We start from the raw sequence: 21,371 nt of genomic DNA, 5'->3' as shown, positions 1-21,371 counted from the left end.
GTTTAGATTGGGGTATGTTGGGGAAAGATGTTAATGTTTCTTGTTTTCACGTTAGCATTTAAGATGGCATGCTGGTACCAGTCAGTCTGTGAGTTTATCAAAGCGCCGTTATCAATCACGGTTTTTCGATCATTTTAACTTAAAACAGTAATACTAACTGTTGGGAGTTTTACCACGGTTATCATTTTGGTGACGGCATGGCGCAGTTGGGAGAGTGGGCGTGCCAGCAACCTGAGGGTTCTTGGTTCAATCCCCACCTACCCCCAACCTCGTCACGTCCGTTGTGTCCTTGAGCAAGAGACTTCACCCTTGCTCCTGATGGGTCGTGGTTAGGGCCTTGCATGGCAGCTCCCGCCATCAGTGTGTGAAAGTGTGTGTGAATGTTGAAATAGTGTCAAAGCGCTTTGAGTACCTCAAAGGTAGAAAAGCGCTATACAAGTATAACCCATTTACCATTAATACCGTGTATCGTTACATCCCTAGTCTACTGCAGAGGATGCTGGAGGAGGATATCGAAGATGTCTGATTAGTGTTTTTGTAATTCCTTTTTCTTTTAATTTGGGCTGTCAAACAATTACATTTTTTAATTAGGTTAATCACAGGGTTGCTGTGTATTAATTTTGATAAATCACAATTTAATATCATTAATTTTTAATCTCTATTAATCGTGTTATATTTTGCATGAGCAAAGACACAAGGAAGAAGGAAGTATATATGCTTCTAACTTGTTTATAAAACACTTTGTTCATGTTAACAAAACATCTGTTTCGTCTAAACAAATATTTATCAACCTTAATGTGGACGTGTTACTGCTTTTCTTTTATTAATGTGATATTTTAAGATGGAAGTGCTTCAGTTAAATAACAAAAAAAAGAGTTTGCATAATAATTTGTTGGTTGATTGTTTTGTTAACTCAAACTTACCATTGTAAGGGCCAACGTGCTGTTTAGCATTTTCCCATATTGACTTGTTAGCTTCTGCAGCCTGTAACTGGATTTTTAATGTCCATTTGTGCATGTGTGAGAGTAACACTTTTTGGACAAACTGCCCAAAATACAGTATGTTGCTGTGTTTCAGGGATTTTTAGTCATTTGCGCTGTATTTGTGTTAATTGCGTTATTTTTTTTTTAACTCTGGTTGATCATGGTATTGGATTTTTTCGATTGATTGCGTTTATTTTGACAGCCTTGTTTCAATGTCTGACCGTACAACTGTATTTATGACTCAGTACAAGAATAATCGTTAAGGAAGAAGCCTAATGTTGCACAGCCTGACATTATTTTGCTATTGCAGCCCAATAGCAAAGGTGTCGGGGTCATCGGGGTCATAGAGTGCAACTTTCTGGACCCTACGCACAACAAACAAAGCTTTATAGAGACGGACAAATACAGGTAAATGGTGTCTGCCATTCCTTCAAATGTGATCAGCTTTTGCTACTTTAAATATATTGACGGCTTCATTTTTTACAGGAGAGCTATGATCAGTTTGGCGATCAAACTAGACGAATACTGTAATCAAATCCACTTCAACATGAATACAAGCAACCCAGGCAGAAGCATGGCAGATATCTGGTTGGTGCTCCTCAAATATGCTATGTTGATGTTTACACATAAAAAATTCCACTACATACTAGAGAAGACATTTTTAAAGTTTTTTTGTGGTCATGACAGGAAATATTTCAAAACCGAAGGGAATTCTGGCGATTTTGTGCAAACACATGTGCAATCATATTTAAGAAAAGAAACAAGGGGAAGCAGGATGATCATTACCCTACTATAACATCCCACTGATTCCGAATGTGGGCTGATATGTGATGAGTTTTACACCTAAATCCTCTAAAAGGTTTCTCTTTTGTGCACAGTAAGGGTCCAGATCAGAACTGGGTGCAGTGTGACAGTTGCCAGAAATGGCGCAAACTTCCTGATGGTATCGACTGCAGCAGGCTACCTGACAGCTGGTTCTGTCACATGAATCCCGAACCTCAGTTCAGGTAATCACAGTATTATAGTATTTATTATTATTATTATTATTATTATTATTATTATATTATTAGATTTTTGTTTAATATTGCAAACAACATTGTTTGTAGAGTTGGGAATCTTTGGGCACCTCACAATTCGATTTCGATTCTTTGGAATTGATTCTCGATTCCACAGGATTCTCTTAATATATTATTTGGTGTATAGATTACAATAAACACCCTTTTAAAACAGGTTATAGGTTACAAAAGCTCATCTTAGCTGCAGTGTTGGCCTAAAAACCTATTTTTTCAATGTATTTTTAAAATGTTATTTACAAAAGTCACGGAATGTTGGTCAATCTAATACAATAAAATATAGCTACTCCAACACAATTCCGGCTTTACAAAACTTAAGATACAAATTGGAAAAGCAGTTGAAGACATACAAAACCCAAAACCGGTGAAGTTGGCACATTGTGTAAATCATAAATAAAAACAGAATACAATGATTTGCAAATCCTTTTCAACTTATATTCAATTGAATAGACTGCAAAGACAATATATTTAATGTTTGAACTGAATTTGTTTTGCAAATAATCATTAACTTAGAATTTAATGGCAGCAACACATTGCAGAAAAGTTGGTACATTTTTACCACTATGTTACATGGCCTTTCCTTTTAACAACACTGTGTAAATGTTTGGGAACTGAGGAGACCAATTTTTTAAGCTTTTCAGGTGGAATTCTTTCCTATTCTTGTTTGATGTACAGCGTAAGTTGTTCAACAGTCCGGGGTCTCCGTTGTGGTATTTGACGCTTCATAATGCGCCACACATTTTCAATGGAAGACAGGTCTGGACTACAGGCAGGCCAGTCTAGTACCTGCACGCTTTTAATACAAAGCCACAATGTTTTAACACGTGCAGAATGTGGCTTGGCATTGTCTTGCTGAAATAATCAGGGGTGTCCATGAAAAGACGTTGCTTGGATGGCAACATATGTTGCTCCAAAGACTGTATGTACCTTTCAGCATTAATGGTGCCTTCACAGATGTGTAAGTTACCCATGCCTTGGGCACTAATACACCCCCATACCATCACAGATGCTGGCTTTTCAACTTTGCGCCTATAACAATCCGGATGGTTCTTTTCCTCTTTGGGCCGGAGGACACGACGTCCACAATTTGAAATGTGTACTCGTCTGACCACAGAACACTTTTCCACTTTGCATCAGTCCATCTTGGATGAGCTCGGGCCCAGCGAAGCCGGCGGCGTTTCTGGGTGTTGTTCATAAATGGCTTTCGCTTTGCAAAGTAAAGTTTTAACCTGCACTTACAGATGTAGCAACAAACTGTAGTTACTGACAGGGGTTTTCTGAAGTGTTTCTGAGCCCATGTAGTGATATCCTTTACACACTGATGTACACACTGACTTCGGCTTTCGATGCAGTACTGCCTGAGGGATCGAAGGTCACAGGCATTCAATGTTGGTTTTCGGCCTTACCGCTTACATGCAGTGATTTCTCCAGATTCTCTGAACCTTTTGATGATACTACGGACCTTAGATGGTGAAATCCCTAAATTCCTTGCAATAGCTTGTTGAATCACGCATTTGTTCACAAAGTGGTGACCCTCGCCCCATCCTTGTTTGTGAATGACTGAGCATTTAATGGAAGCTGCTTTTATACCCAATCATGGCACCCACCCGTTCCCAATTAGCCTGTTCACCTGTGGGATGTTCCAAATAAGTGTTTGATGAGCATTCCTCAACTTTCTCAGTCTTTTTGCCATTTGTCCCAGCTTTTTTTAAACATATTGCAGGCATCAAATTCCAAATGAGCTAATATTTGCAAAAAATAACAAAGTTTACCAGTTTGAACGTTAAGTATCTTGTCTTTGCAGTCTATTCAATTGAATATAAGTTGAAAAGGATTTGCAAATCATTGTATTCTGTTTTTATTCACCATTTACACAACGTGACAACTTCACTGGTTTTGGGTTTTGTACAAATCCAATACTTTTTAAGTCAAATTGTAAAAAAAAGGAAAACCAATAATTGATAAAGGCAAGAGAATAAATGATAATATTGATAATAGTTGTAATGTTTTTAATTCAAAGATGGGTTCTTGAAACAAAATTGAAAAAAAATATTTATTTATTTTTCAAAATCGATTCTTGAAAATTATACATCAATTTAAAATCGTAAAACATACCGTAAAAAAAATCTAAATTTGGATGTCGATCATTGTTATATTTAAAAACAATGTTGAGAAGTTTATTATTGATTATTACTATGAATATTATAAAATAATAGCTGTGCTAAAATAAAGACTGTTTTCGATAATCACTCACTGAAATTACATTTTTTAATATTTTCTTGAAAAAGTGACGTTATTCTTGTAATATTAGGACTCTTCATTATGACTTTTTTCAGAATAGAAAAAAAGGTATGCGCAGGCTTTTTAGGGTAAAATTATGTGCGATTAAATGAGCCCCACATTGGTTCTCCCCCTGTTTTTCTTTTATTGTTAACCTGAAGCACTCTTTTCTGACTGGGAAACTTTGGAGGACTTCATGGCAGAATCTAAGCTTTTAATGTGAGTCTCATAAATGTTGACCCAAGTTTTATGTCCTAAGTATTTCAGCCGCATCTGTGCTATTTATTGTCAATATTTACAGTTTAAATCCCAAACTAAAATTCCTGCCCTTCAGTTGCCTTGTTGTAAATTATTTTCGATTCACATTCATTTGAATAATGGTTCTTTGCAAATAGCACATTAGTTAATTTTCCATCCAAAATTTACAGTTAGATTCCAGTCATTAATTTCTCCCATGATCTCATCACATGTTTTATCTTTACCAGGAGCTGCGAGGTTATGGAGGAACCTGAGGACTCAGATGATGACCAGCCATCATATCGAAAAACCTACAAACAAAAGTAGGATGACTCCTACATTTTTAATGGTTTATTGGTGGCACGAAACTTGTAAACTGGTAACGAGTATAATTTCTGCCCACTAATGTTGTGTTTTGTATCTTACAGAGAGAGGGAAGACAAGATGAAGCTAACAAGAAAATCTATGGTAAGAATGTACCGTATTTTTCAGGCTATAAGTCACACTTTTTTCATAGTTTGACAGATCCTCTGGCTTATACTCCGGTGCGACTTATTTGTCAAAATATGTAATTTAACATCATGCAAGCTGACTAATATGATCCAATGAGTAAAATATATAGTTTAAAATACCTTCAGTTAGTTACACAAATAAATTAGAGAGAACAAGTTACAGGCACTTGAAATGTCCCCGAAAATGCGGAAATCCTCTTTTATTTACATGAATTTTCGTGTCAAAACGTCACTTCCGCGTTTTTTTAATGAAATATTATAGCTTGTAAGGACGGGAGTGGAAGGAGGAGTGTCAAAAGATTGAGAAAATTGTTTTAACAGCATTCCGACTTTGAGAAGTATTTATACATCTGTGGCTTCTTAGGGCAAAAACGAACACCGGAAATGTGTCCCATAAGGAACCAGTCCGACCGTAACGCTCGAACAATAACAAAAGTTATATGAGTGAATTATGTAAACCCACTACAATATAAAATAAAAATAGGATCCAAACAAAATTTGTTGAACTCTCGCCTCAGCCGCAGGTACTTGCCGTTCGTCTTGCCTGAATGCCGCACTGAGTTGCTCACTGATTGTTTGTAAAGCTTGCTCGTTAGCATCGTTAACATCATCTAGCTAGCTTGCTTGTTGTCGCCTGCGTTCACTCCCAGAGCCACAACGTTGACGGCTTTCTACTTCGCTGCTAATCATATTTGGATGATTACAATCCGAACATTGTTAGTTCTGAACCAGTTGCAGTTCTAAAGCAGGGGTGTCAAACTTTTAGATCGGGGGCCACATGGAAAAAAATCTACTCCCTAGTGGGCCGGTCTGGTAAAATCACGGCACGATAACTTAAAAATAAACGTCAGATTGTTTTCCTTGTTTAAAAATGTATGATGTTGTAGTTGTTGTTGTTTTTTTACACGTACATGTTGCGATTAATAGAATTGTATTTGTCATCATTTATACTTTCTGATTAAATTATGTGCTAATATCCATCAGCCAACTAACTCAGTGGTGTTAATTTTCAATCCATCAAGATAAAAAAATAATATCAAAATCAAATTACAGGATGTTATTTATGTAGTTTTATAATTTTCCTCGACTTGTGCACTAACATCATGTGGTTTATTTTTTTTCACATCCATCCATCCATTTTCTACCGCTTATTCCCTTTTGGGGTCGCGGGGGGCGCTGGAGCCTATCTCACATATGTAGCATAATCTACAGTTACAAATAATTGCTATTGCGACATCTAGTGGACACATTTAGAACAGCAGTTTCTTTCATTCAAAAATTTTGGCTCATTTTTATACTTAGCAAACTCATCCCGCGGGCCGGATAAAACCTGTTCGCAGGCCTGATCTGGCCCACGGGCCGTACGTTTGACACCCCTGTTCTAGAGTATTTATTAGTAGCCACAGATAAGTTATATCTTTGACGTGACGGATGTAAACAGAGGTCACAACACCGGAAGTATATTACCAGAGGGGCCGCGGCTAGAGGATAGAGTTGCCAAATGGGAAATGTTTTCTGAGTTCTTTGCATGCATGTAATAGAATTTTACATAACATTTTCCATTATAATTTTGTTAGTAAATTATCTACTAAGAAAAACAAAAAATGTTTTGGTTCATTACATGGGACATGTAAGTGTCAAAAAGACAGCCAAAATGGGTTGGTAGATGAGAATAAATGTAAAGGTAAAATATAGTGTAGAAATGCACCCAATTGCAGAAAAATTTACCGTATTTTGTTTGGTTTGGTTGTGGTTTGAAGTCATATCGGAACAATTGCGTCAGGTATTTGATGAGAACGACTTTATATTACTTTTAAACAAAATGCAGAGGTATGGTTTTAGAGGTCTTGCTCATGATTGGTTGAAAAGTTATCTTGGTGGCAGAGAACAGTATGTGCATATGGACAATGTAGATTCAGATAAAAAGATTATAACACATGGAGTACCCCAAGGTTCTGTACTGGGACCAAAATTGTTTTTATTGTATATTAATGATATCTGCAAAATCTTTAAAAAACTCGATTGTATTCTCTTTGCTGACGATACAAGTCTGTACTGTTCTGGGCAAGACCTTGGCCAACTCTTAGAGACTGTAGAGAGTGAACTCCACATACTAAAGCAATGGTTTGATGCCAATAAACTGTCAATCAACCTAAATAAAACAAAATATATAATTTTTGGAAATAGGAAATATAACATACAGGGTCATTTCAGAATTGATGATATGGAGATAGAAAGGGTGTATTCAACAACATTTGTGGGAATCTATATAGATGATAAATTAAATTGGAAACTGTACATAAATATACTTAAGACAAAGATGGAAAAAATATTGCTATGTTACATAAAATCAAAAACTCCGTAAATCAAAAGGCTCTTATCATGTTATATAATTCTTTCGTACTCCCTTATCTTAATTATTGTGTTGAAATCTGATGTAACAATTACAAAACAAACATCAACTCTATATTCTTACTTCAAAAGAAAGCGATTAGAATTGTAAATTATGCAGATTATCATGACCATACCAATGCTCTGTTTATTAAATTAAAAACATTAAAACTGCTCAATCTTGTTGACCTCAACACTGCTATTGTGACGTACAAAGCTCATAACCACATGCTGCCTCGGTGTCTACAGGAGAGGTTTAAACCCAGAGAGAATCCCTATGACCTCAGAGGTTCAGCTGTCTTCCAGAAAGCTAAGATAAGAACGAGCTTAAAAAGTAGATGTGTTTCTGTCAGGGGGGTTCAACTGTGGAACAGCTTGGATGATTCCTTAAAATGTTTCAGTTCCATTCACACATTTAAAAAACACTTTAAGACCAATGTCTTGAAAAAAATATATCACTCTTGAATCAACACAGTAGTTAATACTATGATAAATGTTAATTAAAATACTAAATGTGGGATATAAATAATAATGGAAGTATAATTGTTTGTATATAGTATATAAATTGGTACAAAGGTTTAACACGTGTACAAGGATATTTCACATGCCTTTACTGTGTATATAATTTAACTGTGTTTATGTTGTGTATAATGTGTATTTATAATATGTTGTACAAAAGACATTTCATAATTTTCGGAAGGTCATCTTATACTTGACATTGTTTATAGGGTTAGGTGCAATAAGTGTTCAACTTCAGCCTAAAACCTTTCGGTCTGCAACATTTTCATTTTCAATCTATGAATGTACAACTGTTTGTTTATTTTGTTGACGATTGACCGAAGAATAATAAACTATAAAAAAAATAATAATAACAAACTATATTGTCAATAGAGGTTAATGAGTTTAGTTTTTAACATTTTCTGCTGGTGGTGTCTGTCATGTGTTGTTTACTCGGGTCACAGGACAATACCGGAACCATTGTAAGGGGGACTTAAGGGCGGGGGACACCGGATATGATGACATGTGTTGTGTGTTGGACACCCGGAAGTGGAAAAAGTAAGAGCAGGATCAAAAGGCAGAAAAAGACAATAAGCTTTCTTTCGGTGTATTATTAGGCTTAGATTGCTAATAGATGAACTAATAAGTGACAAATTTGGCACACAACAATGGCGACAAGGATGGGTTGGTGTCCGGCTGGATTTTTTCAATGAAAAAAATGTGCCTTGGCTCAAAAACGGTTGAAAAACACTGCACCTTTTATGTCATGACTACAATCAAAATAAGAAGTAAGGCCACATCCGGGGCAGAAGGTGGCAGTAATGCACCATTAAGCCGGATGCCCAACGCCGTAGCACACGAAGAAGAAGAACTTCGAAGACCCAACACAAACAAAATGTCTGCCAAAAGGAAATCTTATTGTGCGGCTTACAAACTGGAAATAGTCAAATATGCTGTCGTATACGGTAATCGAGCAGCAGGAAGAATGTTTGGAGTGAGCGAGGGAATGGTCAGGAACTGGCGAAAATCAAAGGATATGCTCGCTGCAATGAAAGGAACGATGAAAGCTAATCGCGGTCAGAAGCCGCGATGGCCGGAGCTGGAGAAAAGACTCTTAGAATGGGTGCTTGAGCAACGCGCTGCCGGGAGAAGCCTGACTTTGGCGCAGTTAGGTCTCCACGCCTTGGTCGTGGCCAAAGAGATTAATATAAGCGCCTTTACAGGCGGGCTTTCTTGGTGTAACCGCTTCATGCGACGCAACCGGCTCTCTGGTCGAATCAAAGAACGGACAAAGGCGTCGAAAGTGGACCGTGTCCTTAAGTACGTCGAAGAACAGGTAACTGAACACAACGTGTCACCGGATCACATTTTCGATGTCGATGAAAATACTTTCCATGATGGCGAAATCCCATGATAAACAACCACGTGCACATGGAAGTTGGCAGGCGTTCTTAGTGAGAGCTTCCCAATCACAGTGAGCATGCGCACCACCGCTAAAGTTTTCCTCGAAACAAATTCAAATCTAAATTAACTACTTTGTGTAGAGTTACTTCGCGTAGGCTTTGTCACACGTAAGTAATTATTTGAATATTTTTTATTGTGTTTTCTGATCAGTAAACATGTAGACCCGTGCAGAACAAGGCCATGTCCACACGAACACGGAGGGTTTCAACAACACACATTTGGGGTTAAAACGATGTCCATCCACACAAGTGTAGTTCCAAAAGTGTCTGTCTACACACAAACGCATATACCTGCTGTCATGCACATTTTGTTCAAACAGAAGCCTGAAAAAAGCAGCAATATCTGACTTGGTGACATTACACCTCCTATTATGTTTATTTTGATCGACTTTAGACGTACAATGACATGTACATTATCTTTAAAACCTGCCTGCACGTACACACAGAATCCTGGGAACATTATTAAAGAGTGAATTCACACCTGTGCTGCTGAAACCCAACACTCATAGAATTATAACATGGTGATGTGTTAAAGTTAAAGTTAAAGTACCAATGATTGTCACACACACACTAGGTGTGGCGAAATTATTCTTACATGTGCAATGAAGTCTACATTATTTATAAAATCTGCACGCACTAACGAAACCCTTTTGCATGTTTAAGTGCCTAGATAAAGTGCACGGACGTGCGTATACCGCTGCAAAACTCTTGTGGAATTATAAAGCATTTAATCATGGATATAGCGATATAGTACATCTGTAATTAAGGGTATATTGTGTTTAACATCAGTACACACTACAAGTAGAACGCTATTTTTTTTTTTAGTTGCACAATCGCGCTCCGCTTCATCTACAAAAATAGACGCAAGACACGTAAGTTAACTTCATGATTTGTCGTTAAATAAGGACTAAAAACATAAAATAATGTTGCACCTTTCTTATGACACACAGCAAAAAGTGTTGCTTGTCAAAATTGTCCCATCAGGTGGTAGTTCGACAGCGATCATATCCAAAACAGCTGACTGTCATTTGCGCCGGCGGGAGTGTCTCATAGCCCATTTTGATGTGTCTTTTTATTAATGTTGACTGAAAATAGCTGCATGTTTACGTTCAAACATACATTATGTCCTCTTACAGTGTGTTTAAAGGCAGCATGGCAGTGTTGTTGAGTTTGGAAATGACCGTGCACAACCGTGATGTCACCACAAGTCTACGTTTGTGCCGTGTACACGCATACGCTAAGCGGAGAGTTTTGGATCTCTACACTTTGGCCAGCGTTTGCAAAAGTCTGCGTTTTTACAGACAAAAGTATGCGTCTGCGCGTGGACAAGAGGCCTAAACGCAGAGATAAGTATGCGTTTATTAAGTATCTGTGTTCATGTGGACATGGCCTACTAGTGAGCTGGTTTGTCATAGAGAGCTTAAAGTTAAAGTACCAATGATTGTCACACACACACTAGGTGTGGCGAAATTATTCTCTCCATTTGACCCATCACCCTTGATCACCCCCTGGGAGGTGAGGGGAGCAGTTGGCAGCAGCTGTGGCCGCGCCCGGGAATCATTTTTGATGATTTAACCCCCAATTCCATCCCTTGATGCTGAGTGCCAAGCAGGGAGGTAATGGGTCCCATTTTTACAGTCTTTGTTATGACTCGGCCGAGGTTTGAACTCATGACCTCCCAATCTCAGGGCGGACACTCTAACTACTAGGCAACTGAGTAGGTGGCCTAGTACCGGTAGTTAATGATGGTGAGCATGCGCATCACCGCTAAAGTTTTAAAAATAAATTCAAATCAAAATTAACTACTTTGTATAGCGGGTCTTCGTGTAGGCTTTGTCACACGTAAGTAATTATTTGAAATCATTTCTTTTATTGTGTTTTCTGATCAGTAAACATGTAGACACGTGCAGAATAAGAAAGTTAACATTGTATATTAACGGACAGAAAGCAAAGCATGTAGACAATTACAACGTAAGGGAGTTAATTCTCTCAGATAATGGTAGCCTACATTTTCCTTTTCATCACAGTTATTTTAACAGGACCAGCAACTGGTAGCTATTTTTAACAAAGCAGAACAATTTTACAGAACGGTCCCGAATTAGCCGAGTCAAAAAAATCAATGGCACTAACAGTTGTCGCTGTAGGCTGCCCAGTGTTTCCCACAGAAAAATGCTTAATTGTATAATTTGTATAATTAACAATGACCTAAGGGGACTGAGGGTGTGTGTCGTCCCCCCCCCCAACCATGTTACTAAACCAAACAGCAACATAGTAAAAATATCATCCATTTATAAAATAATTTAGTTTACGTCAGCGTGATCTGGGAGATTGCCTGTGCTTTTAGTTCAGTAGTAAGCACGCTCGTCTCACACCAGCAGCCTGGGTTTGCACCCTGCTCAGGGCAGTAGGAAAAACCAACGCAGCCAAGCGAGAGCGTATACAGTTGCTACACGAAGCTGAGCTGTCTGTGATTTACAAGTATGAACACCAATCATTGCATTCCGCTATCAAAATTAAAAAAAAAAAAAAAAAAAAAAAATATATATATATATATATATATATATATATATATATATATATATATACCGGTGTGTGTGTGTGTGTATATATATATATATATATTTTATTTTTTTTTAATTTCTTGTGCAGCCCGGTACCAATCGATCCACGGACCGGTACCGGGCCGCGCCCCGGTGGTTGGGGACCACTGGGATAGAGAAGACCGAGGACGACATTTGGGTTGTGCAATATAAACAATAGGCGATATAAATGATATACATTATATACACGATAGAGCTTTTCTCATCGGGATTACTGGCAACATATCAGTGTGTTTTTTGGAATGGACGCTGTCGTGAAAGTAAGTAACGTAATAGAGAAAACTTTCGAAGTGAAGGAAACAATGATTACTGTGTTTTTTTTATGTTGAAAAGGTTTATGACTCGGGCGGTATTGTTTTCGTGCTGTGAAGATTCTCTTGCAGCTCTGCATAGTATCAAAAGCATTAAATCAAGCCGAGAAAATTTAGTGATGGACATACAACACAGTTTCTTCCGATTGCGAATGCTAAAAATAGAAGTAAGGTTCTACTGATATCCAGCTCATGTTGGGGTGGAAGAAAATGAGGAAACCGTATTGTCAACAAAGCAAACAAGAGGGCTTAAAATATGAATGTATCGTCAGAAAAAAGGGGAAGTAAAGGCAATTGTAAATTATAATAATAATAATAAGAAGGATGGAAAAACTAGGTGGGATAATGATCGTTGTGGAAGGAAATATTTTAGTGTGTAGAAATCCATCAATGCACAAGCGGTGAAGAGGTAGAACAGAAAATAAGAGGTAACGAGATTACGGTTTAATCCCACAGGGTTAAATAAAACACTGGTGTTAATAAGTATATATCAAACAGATGTATGTATAGAATGTAAAAGTTTATTACTAGTAGTAATTCATGTTAAAATATTTACTGTAATGGAAAGGAGATACAGCCATAGAAGCCCATGCAACATACTCCAATGCAGTAGTTCAGTGTTTTTCAACCACTGTGTACCATGAGATATTGTTTGGTGTGCCGTGGGAAATTATGCAATTTCACCTAATGGTTGGAAAAATATTTTTTTCAAAACATCCATCCATCCATCCATCCATTTTTTACCGCTTGTCCCTTTCAATAATTATAATCCGCAAACAATGTGGAGATCAGCAGAGTAACCGTGTAATACTCTTCCGTACCAGTAGGTGGCTGCTTTGTAAGCCTACTTTGAGACAAGAGAATTACGGTAATGATGGTTGTGGTTTGAAGTCATATCGGAACAATTGCGTCAGGTATTTGATGAGAACGACTTTATATTACTTTTAAACAAAATGCAGAGGTATGGTTTTAGAGGTCTTGCTCATGATTGGTTGAAAAGTTATCTTGGTGGCAGAGAACAGTATGTGCATATGGACAATGTAGATTCAGATAAAAAGATTATAACACATGGATTACCCCAAGGTTCTGTACTGGGACCAAAATTGTTTTTATTGTATATTAATGATATCTGCAAAATCTTTAAAAAACTCAATTGTATTCTCTTTGCTGACGATACAAGTCTGTACTGTTCTGGGCAAGACCTTGGCCAACTCTTAGAGACTGTAGAGAGTGAACTCCACATACTAAAGCAATGGTTTGATGCCAATAAACTGTCAATCAACCTAAATAAAACAAAATATATAATTTTTGGAAATAGGAAATATAACATACAGGGTCATTTCAGAATTGATGATATGGAGATAGAAAGGGTGTATTCAACAACATTTGTGGGAATCTATATAGATGATAAATTAAATTGGAAACTGTACATAAATATACTTAAGACAAAGATGGCAAAAAATATTGCTATGTTACATAAAATCAAAAACTCCGTAAATCAAAAGGCTCTTATCATGTTATATAATTCTTTCGTACTCCCTTATCTTAATTATTGTGTTGAAATCTGATGTAACAATTACAAAACAAACATCAACTCTATATTCTTACTTCAAAAGAAAGCGATTAGAATTGTAAATTATGCAGATTATCATGACCATACCAATGCTCTGTTTATTAAATTAAAAACATTAAAACTGCTCAATCTTGTTGACCTCAACACTGCTATTGTGACGTACAAAGCTCATAACCACATGCTGCCTCGGTGTCTACAGGAGAGGTTTAAACCCAGAGAGAATCCCTATGACCTCAGAGGTTCAGCTGTCTTCCAGAAAGCTAAGATAAGAACGAGCTTAAAAAGTAGATGTGTTTCTGTCAGGGGGGTTCAACTGTGGAACAGCTTGGATGATTCCTTAAAATGTTTCAGTTCCATTCACACATTTAAAAAACACTTTAAGACCAATGTCTTGAAAAAAATATATCACTCTTGAATCAACACAGTAGTTAATACTATGATAAATGTTAATTAAAATACTAAATGTGGGATATAAATAATAATGGAAGTATAATTGTTTGTATATAGTATATAAATTGGTACAAAGGTTTAACACGTGTACAAGGATATTTCACATGCCTTTACTGTGTATATAATTTAACTGTGTTTATGTTGTGTATAATGTGTATTTATAATATGTTGTACAAAAGACATTTCATAATTTTCGGAAGGTCATCTTATACTTGACATTGTTTATAGGGTTAGGCGCAATAAGTGTTCAACTTCAGCCTAAAACCTTTCGGTCTGCAACATTTTCATTTTCAATCTATGAATGTACAACTGTTTGTTTATTTTGTTGACGATTGACCGAAGAATAATAAACTATAAAAAAAATAATAATAACAAACTATATTGTCAATAGAGGTTAATGAGTTTAGTTTTTAACATTTTCTGCTGGTGGTGTCTGTCATGTGTTGTTTACTCGGGTCACAGGACAATACCGGAACCATTGTAAGGGGGACTTAAGGGCGGGGGACACCGGATATGATGACATGTGTTGTGTGTTGGACACCCGGAAGTGGAAAAAGTAAGAGCAGGATCAAAAGGCAGAAAAAGACAATAAGCTTTCTTTCGGTGTATTATTAGGCTTAGATTGCTAATAGATGAACTAATAAGTGACAAATTTGGCACACAACAATGGCGACAAGGATGGGTTGGTGTCCCCCTGGATTTTTTCAATGAAAAAAATGTGCCTTGGCTCAAAAACGGTTGAAAAACACTGCACCTTTTATGTCATGACTACAATCAAAATAAGAAGTAAGGCCACATCCGGGGCAGAAGGTGGCAGTAATGCACCATTAAGCCGGATGCCCAACGCCGTAGCACACGAAGAAGAAGAACTTCGAAGACCCAACACAAACAAAATGTCTGCCAAAAGGAAATCTTATTGTGCGGCTTACAAACTGGAAATAGTCAAATATGCTGTCGTATACGGTAATCGAGCAGCAGGAAGAATGTTTGGAGTGAGCGAGGGAATGGTCAGGAACTGGCGAAAATCAAAGGATATGCTCGCTGCCATGAAAGAAACGAAGAAAGCTAATCGCGGGCTGAAGCCGCGATGGCCAGAGCTGGAGAAAAGACTCATCGAGTGGGTGCTTGAACAACGCGCTGCCGGGACAAACTTGACATTGGCGCAGTTACGTCTCCACGCCTTGGTCGTGGCCAAAGAGATTAATATCAACGACTTTGCAGGCGGGCCTTCTTGGTGTACCCGCTTCATGCGACGCAACCAGCTCTCTGATGTTCGCAGAGTAAGGACAAAGGCGTCCGACGTGGACCATTTCCTTGAGTTCGTCGAAGAGCAGGTAGCTGTCAAATGCACCACGTGACGTCCATAAGGAATGTTAAAAAAACGATTAAAATTTAGAAGTGAAGGCAAGGTTAGTAGCATATAGAACAATAATTAATTATCGTATGGCAAAAATATTAGCAGATCAAATGATCTGTTTATTCAGCCGAAATGATGGCCATCTTCAATGCTTTACGGCAGTGTTTTTCAACCTTTTCTGAGCCAAGGCACATTTTTTTCATTGAAAAAATACGGAGGCACACCAAAAGTTGAAACGTATGAAACTCCACCAGGTTGCCCTTTTTTTTTTTGAGTTTGTTGTTGTTTTCCTGTGTGTAGTGCTTTAGTTCCTGTCTTGCGCTGTTATTTTGGTGGCTCTTCCTGTTTTGTTGGTGTTTTTCTGTAGCAACTACATGCCTTCCTTTGAGTGCTATTGCCTGACCTGCTTTGTATTGGCAAACAAGACAATTTCAGTTGTGCGGACGCTATCCTTTGTGGGGACATTGTTGATTGTCATGTCATGTACGGACACACACTGTAAGTCTTTGCTGTCGTCCAGCATTCTGTTTTTGTTTACTTTGTAGCCAGTTCAGTTTTGCATTGCTATGAGTGCGTTTTCCTAGCGGGACTTGCCTTTTTGTTAATTTTTGGTTTAAGCGTAGCATACCTTTTTACCTGCACGCTGTCTCCCGCTGTGCTCTGCATATTAGGATCACGACAAACCATCCTCGACGTGTTCCGACTTCTACAAAGCAATGAACTACCCACTGCCACCTACTGATATGGAGTATTACATGGTTACCCTGCCAAGCTCTATACAGCACAGACACTAGATAACGGCACATTATTTGCACATTATAACTATTGATTTACAAATAATATTTTTTGGACCAATTAGGTGAAGTTGCATAATTTTCCATGGCACAGTGGTTGAAAAACACTGCTTTACGGAACTGTAAAATCATAGCATGATAACTTAAAAATAAAGACAACTCCAAGTTGTTTTCTTTGTTTTACCATGGCCAAAAATAGAACAAGCACATTCTGAAAATGTACAAATCACAAATAATCCTCTGGACAAAACACTTCCAAGTTTGTTGAAAATTCTGAGGAAATTGGTGCAGCTTCAAAAATAAATGAGCTTAGACTTGGTCTCAGTGTGTCTACAAAGCCAGGATTAAACTTTTAAGTCACAGTTCTTCTGGGATTGAACAAAAAACACATGTAAACTCTTCGAGGTATCAAATACCTCCTTTGTCAGGTCCGCGTATCAATCTAGTGCTAACTCACAAACCGCAAGAAACGGAGGTAAAAACTATTCAAAAGGGTTAATTTAACTTTTCTTGTGTTTGACAGAGCCATTTTGGGGCAATGAGGGTGCCAAATAACGATGTGTTCGAAGCAAAAGACATAAAACGGCAGGTTTATGTCACCTTTTACTGTGTACCTCTTGCTTGGCCCCGGTACAAACCGTTTGCATGCCTAACAGAATTGCTATTGTGACATCCAGTGGACACATTAGGAACAGGAGTTTATTTCGTTACAAAAAAAAAAGCAGCTCATTTTTATACCTAGCAAACTCATCACGCGGGCCGGAAAAACCTGTTTGCGGGCCTGATCCGGCCCGTGGGCCGTATGTTTGACACCCCTGGTCTAAAATTTAAGAAACTGTTAAAATTGGGCTCAAAAGTGTAAATAGTTTGCGCGACTGCCATTATTTTTCTCTTGTCATTCCTTCAATGTTGAACAAAAAAAAACACATGTAAACTCTTCTAGGTATCAAATACCTACTTTGTCATGTCCACGTATCAATCCAGTGCTAACTCAACAAACCGTAAGAAACGGAGGTAAAAACTATTCAAGAGGGTTAAGTTCACTTTTCCCGTTTTTGACAGAGACATTTTGGGGCAACGAGGGTGCCAAATGACGATGTGTTCGAAGCAGAAGACATAAAACTGCAGGTTTTAAGTTTCATGTGGGTCGAGGAGGAGGAGCCACAGTCACCCTTTTCTGTGTACCTCTTGCTTGGCCCCGGTATAAACCGTTTGCTTGCCTAACAGAATGGCTTTTGTGACATCCAGTGGACACATTTAGAACAGCAGTTTCTTTCGTTAAAAAAAAACCCAGCTCATTTTAATATTTGGCAAACTCATCACATTTCAAGTTTGCACATGTTTTAACACATGCAAACCTTTAGTAGTTCAGGCCCCTTACTGATGGAAATACAACAAAGCTTGCTCCAATTGTGAATGTAAGGTTCTGCTGAGTACCAGCTCATGTTGGAGTGGAAGAGACTGAGGAAACCGAGACTGTTTACACTGCAGGTCAAAGTATACCAAATAATTTTTTTTTTAATCTGTATTTTTTCAAGCAGAGGGTTTAGTTTACAAGTAAAATGTGATCTTTTTTAGAACCCAGTATAAACACGCACGGGCCCCAATGTGGCCTCGGGGCCACTTGCATGCGCAGTTTGATAAAGTGAAAAAAGTCGACGGACTCTGTAAATGAACAAGGAAGTTGCTACTACGCAGGCCATGCATGTCGCGGCCATCCATTTTTCGTTTGGAATAGAAAAGTAATTTAACACAATAATTTGTTTTCCCCCTTTTTTGTTTTGATAATAAAAATAAAAAAATGGAACGCTATCCATTATCCAGGTTTGTTAATCAGTTTGAAAATTGAAATTAAAACATATGGAAAACAATATCTCAATTCCCCAACAGGGTTCGGACATATGGGTAGATTGCACATGTGCAGTGTCTCTTTTCAGTATCCTCGTCTGTTAGTGACCCGGAAGAACAACAGAAGAAAAAGGGCGACGTACACTGACCAGGTTACCTGCTCAGTATAGAACCAAAGAAATGTGTCACTTTTAATGTCTGTGAACACTAAAGGCAGAAGGCAACTCTTCACAGAGACAAACTTGTTTTGACGACACAGTTCTTCTTTGTCGTCATCTATTGTTCCCAGTCATTTCAAAAAGAGACACCGCGCGAGTGCAATTTACCTACATGTCTATGAGGGGTGTGGGAAAAAATTGATTCAAATTCGAATTCGATTCTCACGTTATGCGATTCAGAATCGATTCTCATTTTTTTTAAATCGATTTATTTAAATTTATTTATTTATTCATTTTTTTTAATTAATCAATCCAACAAAACAATACACAGCAATACCATAACAATGCAATCCAATTTCAAAACCAAACCCGACCCAGCAACACTCAGAACTGCAATAAACAGAGCAATTGAGAGGAGACACAAACACAACACAGAACAAACCAAAAGTAGTGAAACAAAAATTAATATTATCAACAACAGTATCAATATTGGTTACAATTTCAACATAGCAGTGATTAAAAATCCCTCATTTACATTATCATTAGACATTTATAAAAATTAAAAAAAGAATAGTGTCACAGTGGCTTTCACTTGCATCACATATTATAAGCTTGACAACACACTGTGTCCAATATTTTCACAAAGATAAAATAAGTCATATTTCTGGTTCATTTAATAGTTAAAACAAATTTACATTATTGCAATCAGTTGATAAAACATTGTCCTTAGAATTATAAAAGCTTTTTACAAAAATCTACTACTCTGCTTGCATGTCAGCAGACTGGGGTATATTCAATCGTTTTGAATCGGGAAGAAATCGTTTTTGAATCGAGAATCGTGTTGAATTGAAAAAAAAAATCGATTTTGAATCGAATCGTGACCCCAAGAATCGATATTGAATCGAATCATGGGACACCCAAAGATTCACAGCCCTAATGTCTATGCATTGAACGTGGAATAAAGAGAATAGTTTTCCACACGTTGTGTTAATAAACATATTAATACTTTTGGATAATGGATAACGATGTGTTTTGTTTTTCATTATCAAACCAAAAAGCAGAGAAAAGTCTTTTCCAAAAGGGACATTAAGGGATATTAAATTATTTTCCTAATCCAAAGAAAAAAATGGATGGCCAAGACATACACGCACCCTACATGAGAAAGTTAAGTTAGATATATACGAATGTCTGGGAAACACCGCAACCGCCACAAGATGTCAGTTAATATCTGCCCTTTTTTCATGATTCATGAGTAGAGATGTCCGATAATGGCTTTTTTTTAACCGATATTCCGATATTGTCCCACTCTTAATTACCGATACCGATATCAACCGATACCGATATATACAGAAGTGGGATTAAATTATATTGTAGCGTCCCGGAAGAGTTAGTACTACAAGGGATTCTGGGTATTTGTTCTGTTGTGTTTATGTTGTGTTACGGTGCGCCTCTCCCTACGTCCGTGTACACAGCGCCGTTTAAAAACGTCATATATTTTACTTTTAAAAACCGATACCGATAATAACGATACCGATAATTTCCGATATGACATTTTTAAAGCATTTTTCGGCGGCGATATCGGCAGCCCGATATTATCGGACATCTCTACTTATGAGTGGTCAGCATCCAGCAGTAGATGGCGGTGTTCACCTTTTTTGTCATGGCTGCAACCCGTTTAGTAACCAGAAGAAGAGCAACATCCGGGACAGATCCTCGCTGTAATGCACCATTTAGGTGGATGCGATCCGCCGTAAAACACCAAGAAAAAGAACTGAGAAGACCGAACAAAAACAAAATGTCTGCCAAAAGAAAATCTTATTGCGCTGCTTTCAAATTGGAGGTAGTGCAATATGCAGTCATAAACGGCAACCGAGCGGCAGGCAGAAAGTTTGGTGGAGTGAATGAGAGAATTATCAGGAACTGGCGAAAACAAAAGGATATGCTCGCTGCAATGAAAGGAACGAGGAAAGCTAATCGCGGTAATAAGCCGCGATGGCCGGAGCTGGAGAAAATACTCTTAGAATGGGTGCTTGAGCAACGCGCTGCCGGGAGAAGCCTGACTTTGGCGCAGTTAGGTCTCCACGCCTTGGTCGTGGCCAAAGAGATTAATATAAGCGCCTTTTCAGGCGGGCCTTCTTGGTGTAACCGCTTCATGCGACGCAACCGGCTCTCTGGTCGAATCAAAGAACGGACAAAGGCGTCGAAAGTGGACCGTGTCCTTAAGTACGTCGAAGAACAGGTAACTGAACACAACGTGTCACCGGATCACATTTTCGATGTCGATGAAAATACTTTCCATGATGGCGAAATCCCATGATAAACAACCACGTGCACATGGAAGTTGGCTGGCGTTCTTAGTGAGAGCTTCCCAATCACAGTGAGCATGCGCACCACCGCTAAAGTTTTCCTCGAAACAAATGCAAATCTAAATTAACTACTTTGTGTAGAGTTACTTCGCGTAGGCTTTGTCACACGTAAGTAATTATTTAAATATTTTTTATTGTGTTTTCTGATCAGTAAACATGTAGACCCGTGCAGAACAAGGCCATGTCCACACGAACACGGAGGGTTTCAACAACACACATTTGGGGTTAAAACGATGTCCATCCACACAAGTGTAGTTCCAAAAGTGTCTCTCTACACACAAACGCATATACCTGCTGTCATGCACATTTTGTCCAAACAGAAGCCTGAAAAAAGCAGCAATATCTGACTTGGTGACATTACACCTCCTATTATGTTTATTTTGATCGACTTTAGACGTACAATGACATGTACATTATCTTTAAAACCTGTCTGCACGTACACACAGAATCCTGGGAACATTATTAAAGAGTGAATTC

The 21,371-nt window shown here is 38.0% G+C and overlaps 1 protein-coding gene across 1 annotated transcript in view; it reads left to right on the top strand.

The window, feature by feature from the left end:
• The window catches only part of morc3a (MORC family CW-type zinc finger 3a), a 50,687-nt gene that overhangs the window by 18,544 nt on the left and 10,772 nt on the right, over positions 1 to 21,371 (top strand). Inside the window, exons 9-13 of the mRNA XM_061971180.1 lie at positions 1,294 to 1,391; positions 1,470 to 1,571; positions 1,862 to 1,990; positions 4,822 to 4,896; positions 5,002 to 5,041. Coding sequence (XP_061827164.1) covers positions 1,294 to 1,391; positions 1,470 to 1,571; positions 1,862 to 1,990; positions 4,822 to 4,896; positions 5,002 to 5,041 — 444 coding nt within the window. The remainder of the gene's footprint in view (positions 1 to 1,293; positions 1,392 to 1,469; positions 1,572 to 1,861; positions 1,991 to 4,821; positions 4,897 to 5,001; positions 5,042 to 21,371) is intronic.

This window comes from Nerophis lumbriciformis, linkage group LG13, assembly GCF_033978685.3.
Source record: "Nerophis lumbriciformis linkage group LG13, RoL_Nlum_v2.1, whole genome shotgun sequence".
NCBI classification, from domain to species: Eukaryota; Metazoa; Chordata; class Actinopteri; order Syngnathiformes; family Syngnathidae; genus Nerophis; species Nerophis lumbriciformis.
This window is presented reverse-complemented; position numbering and strand designations above follow the sequence as displayed.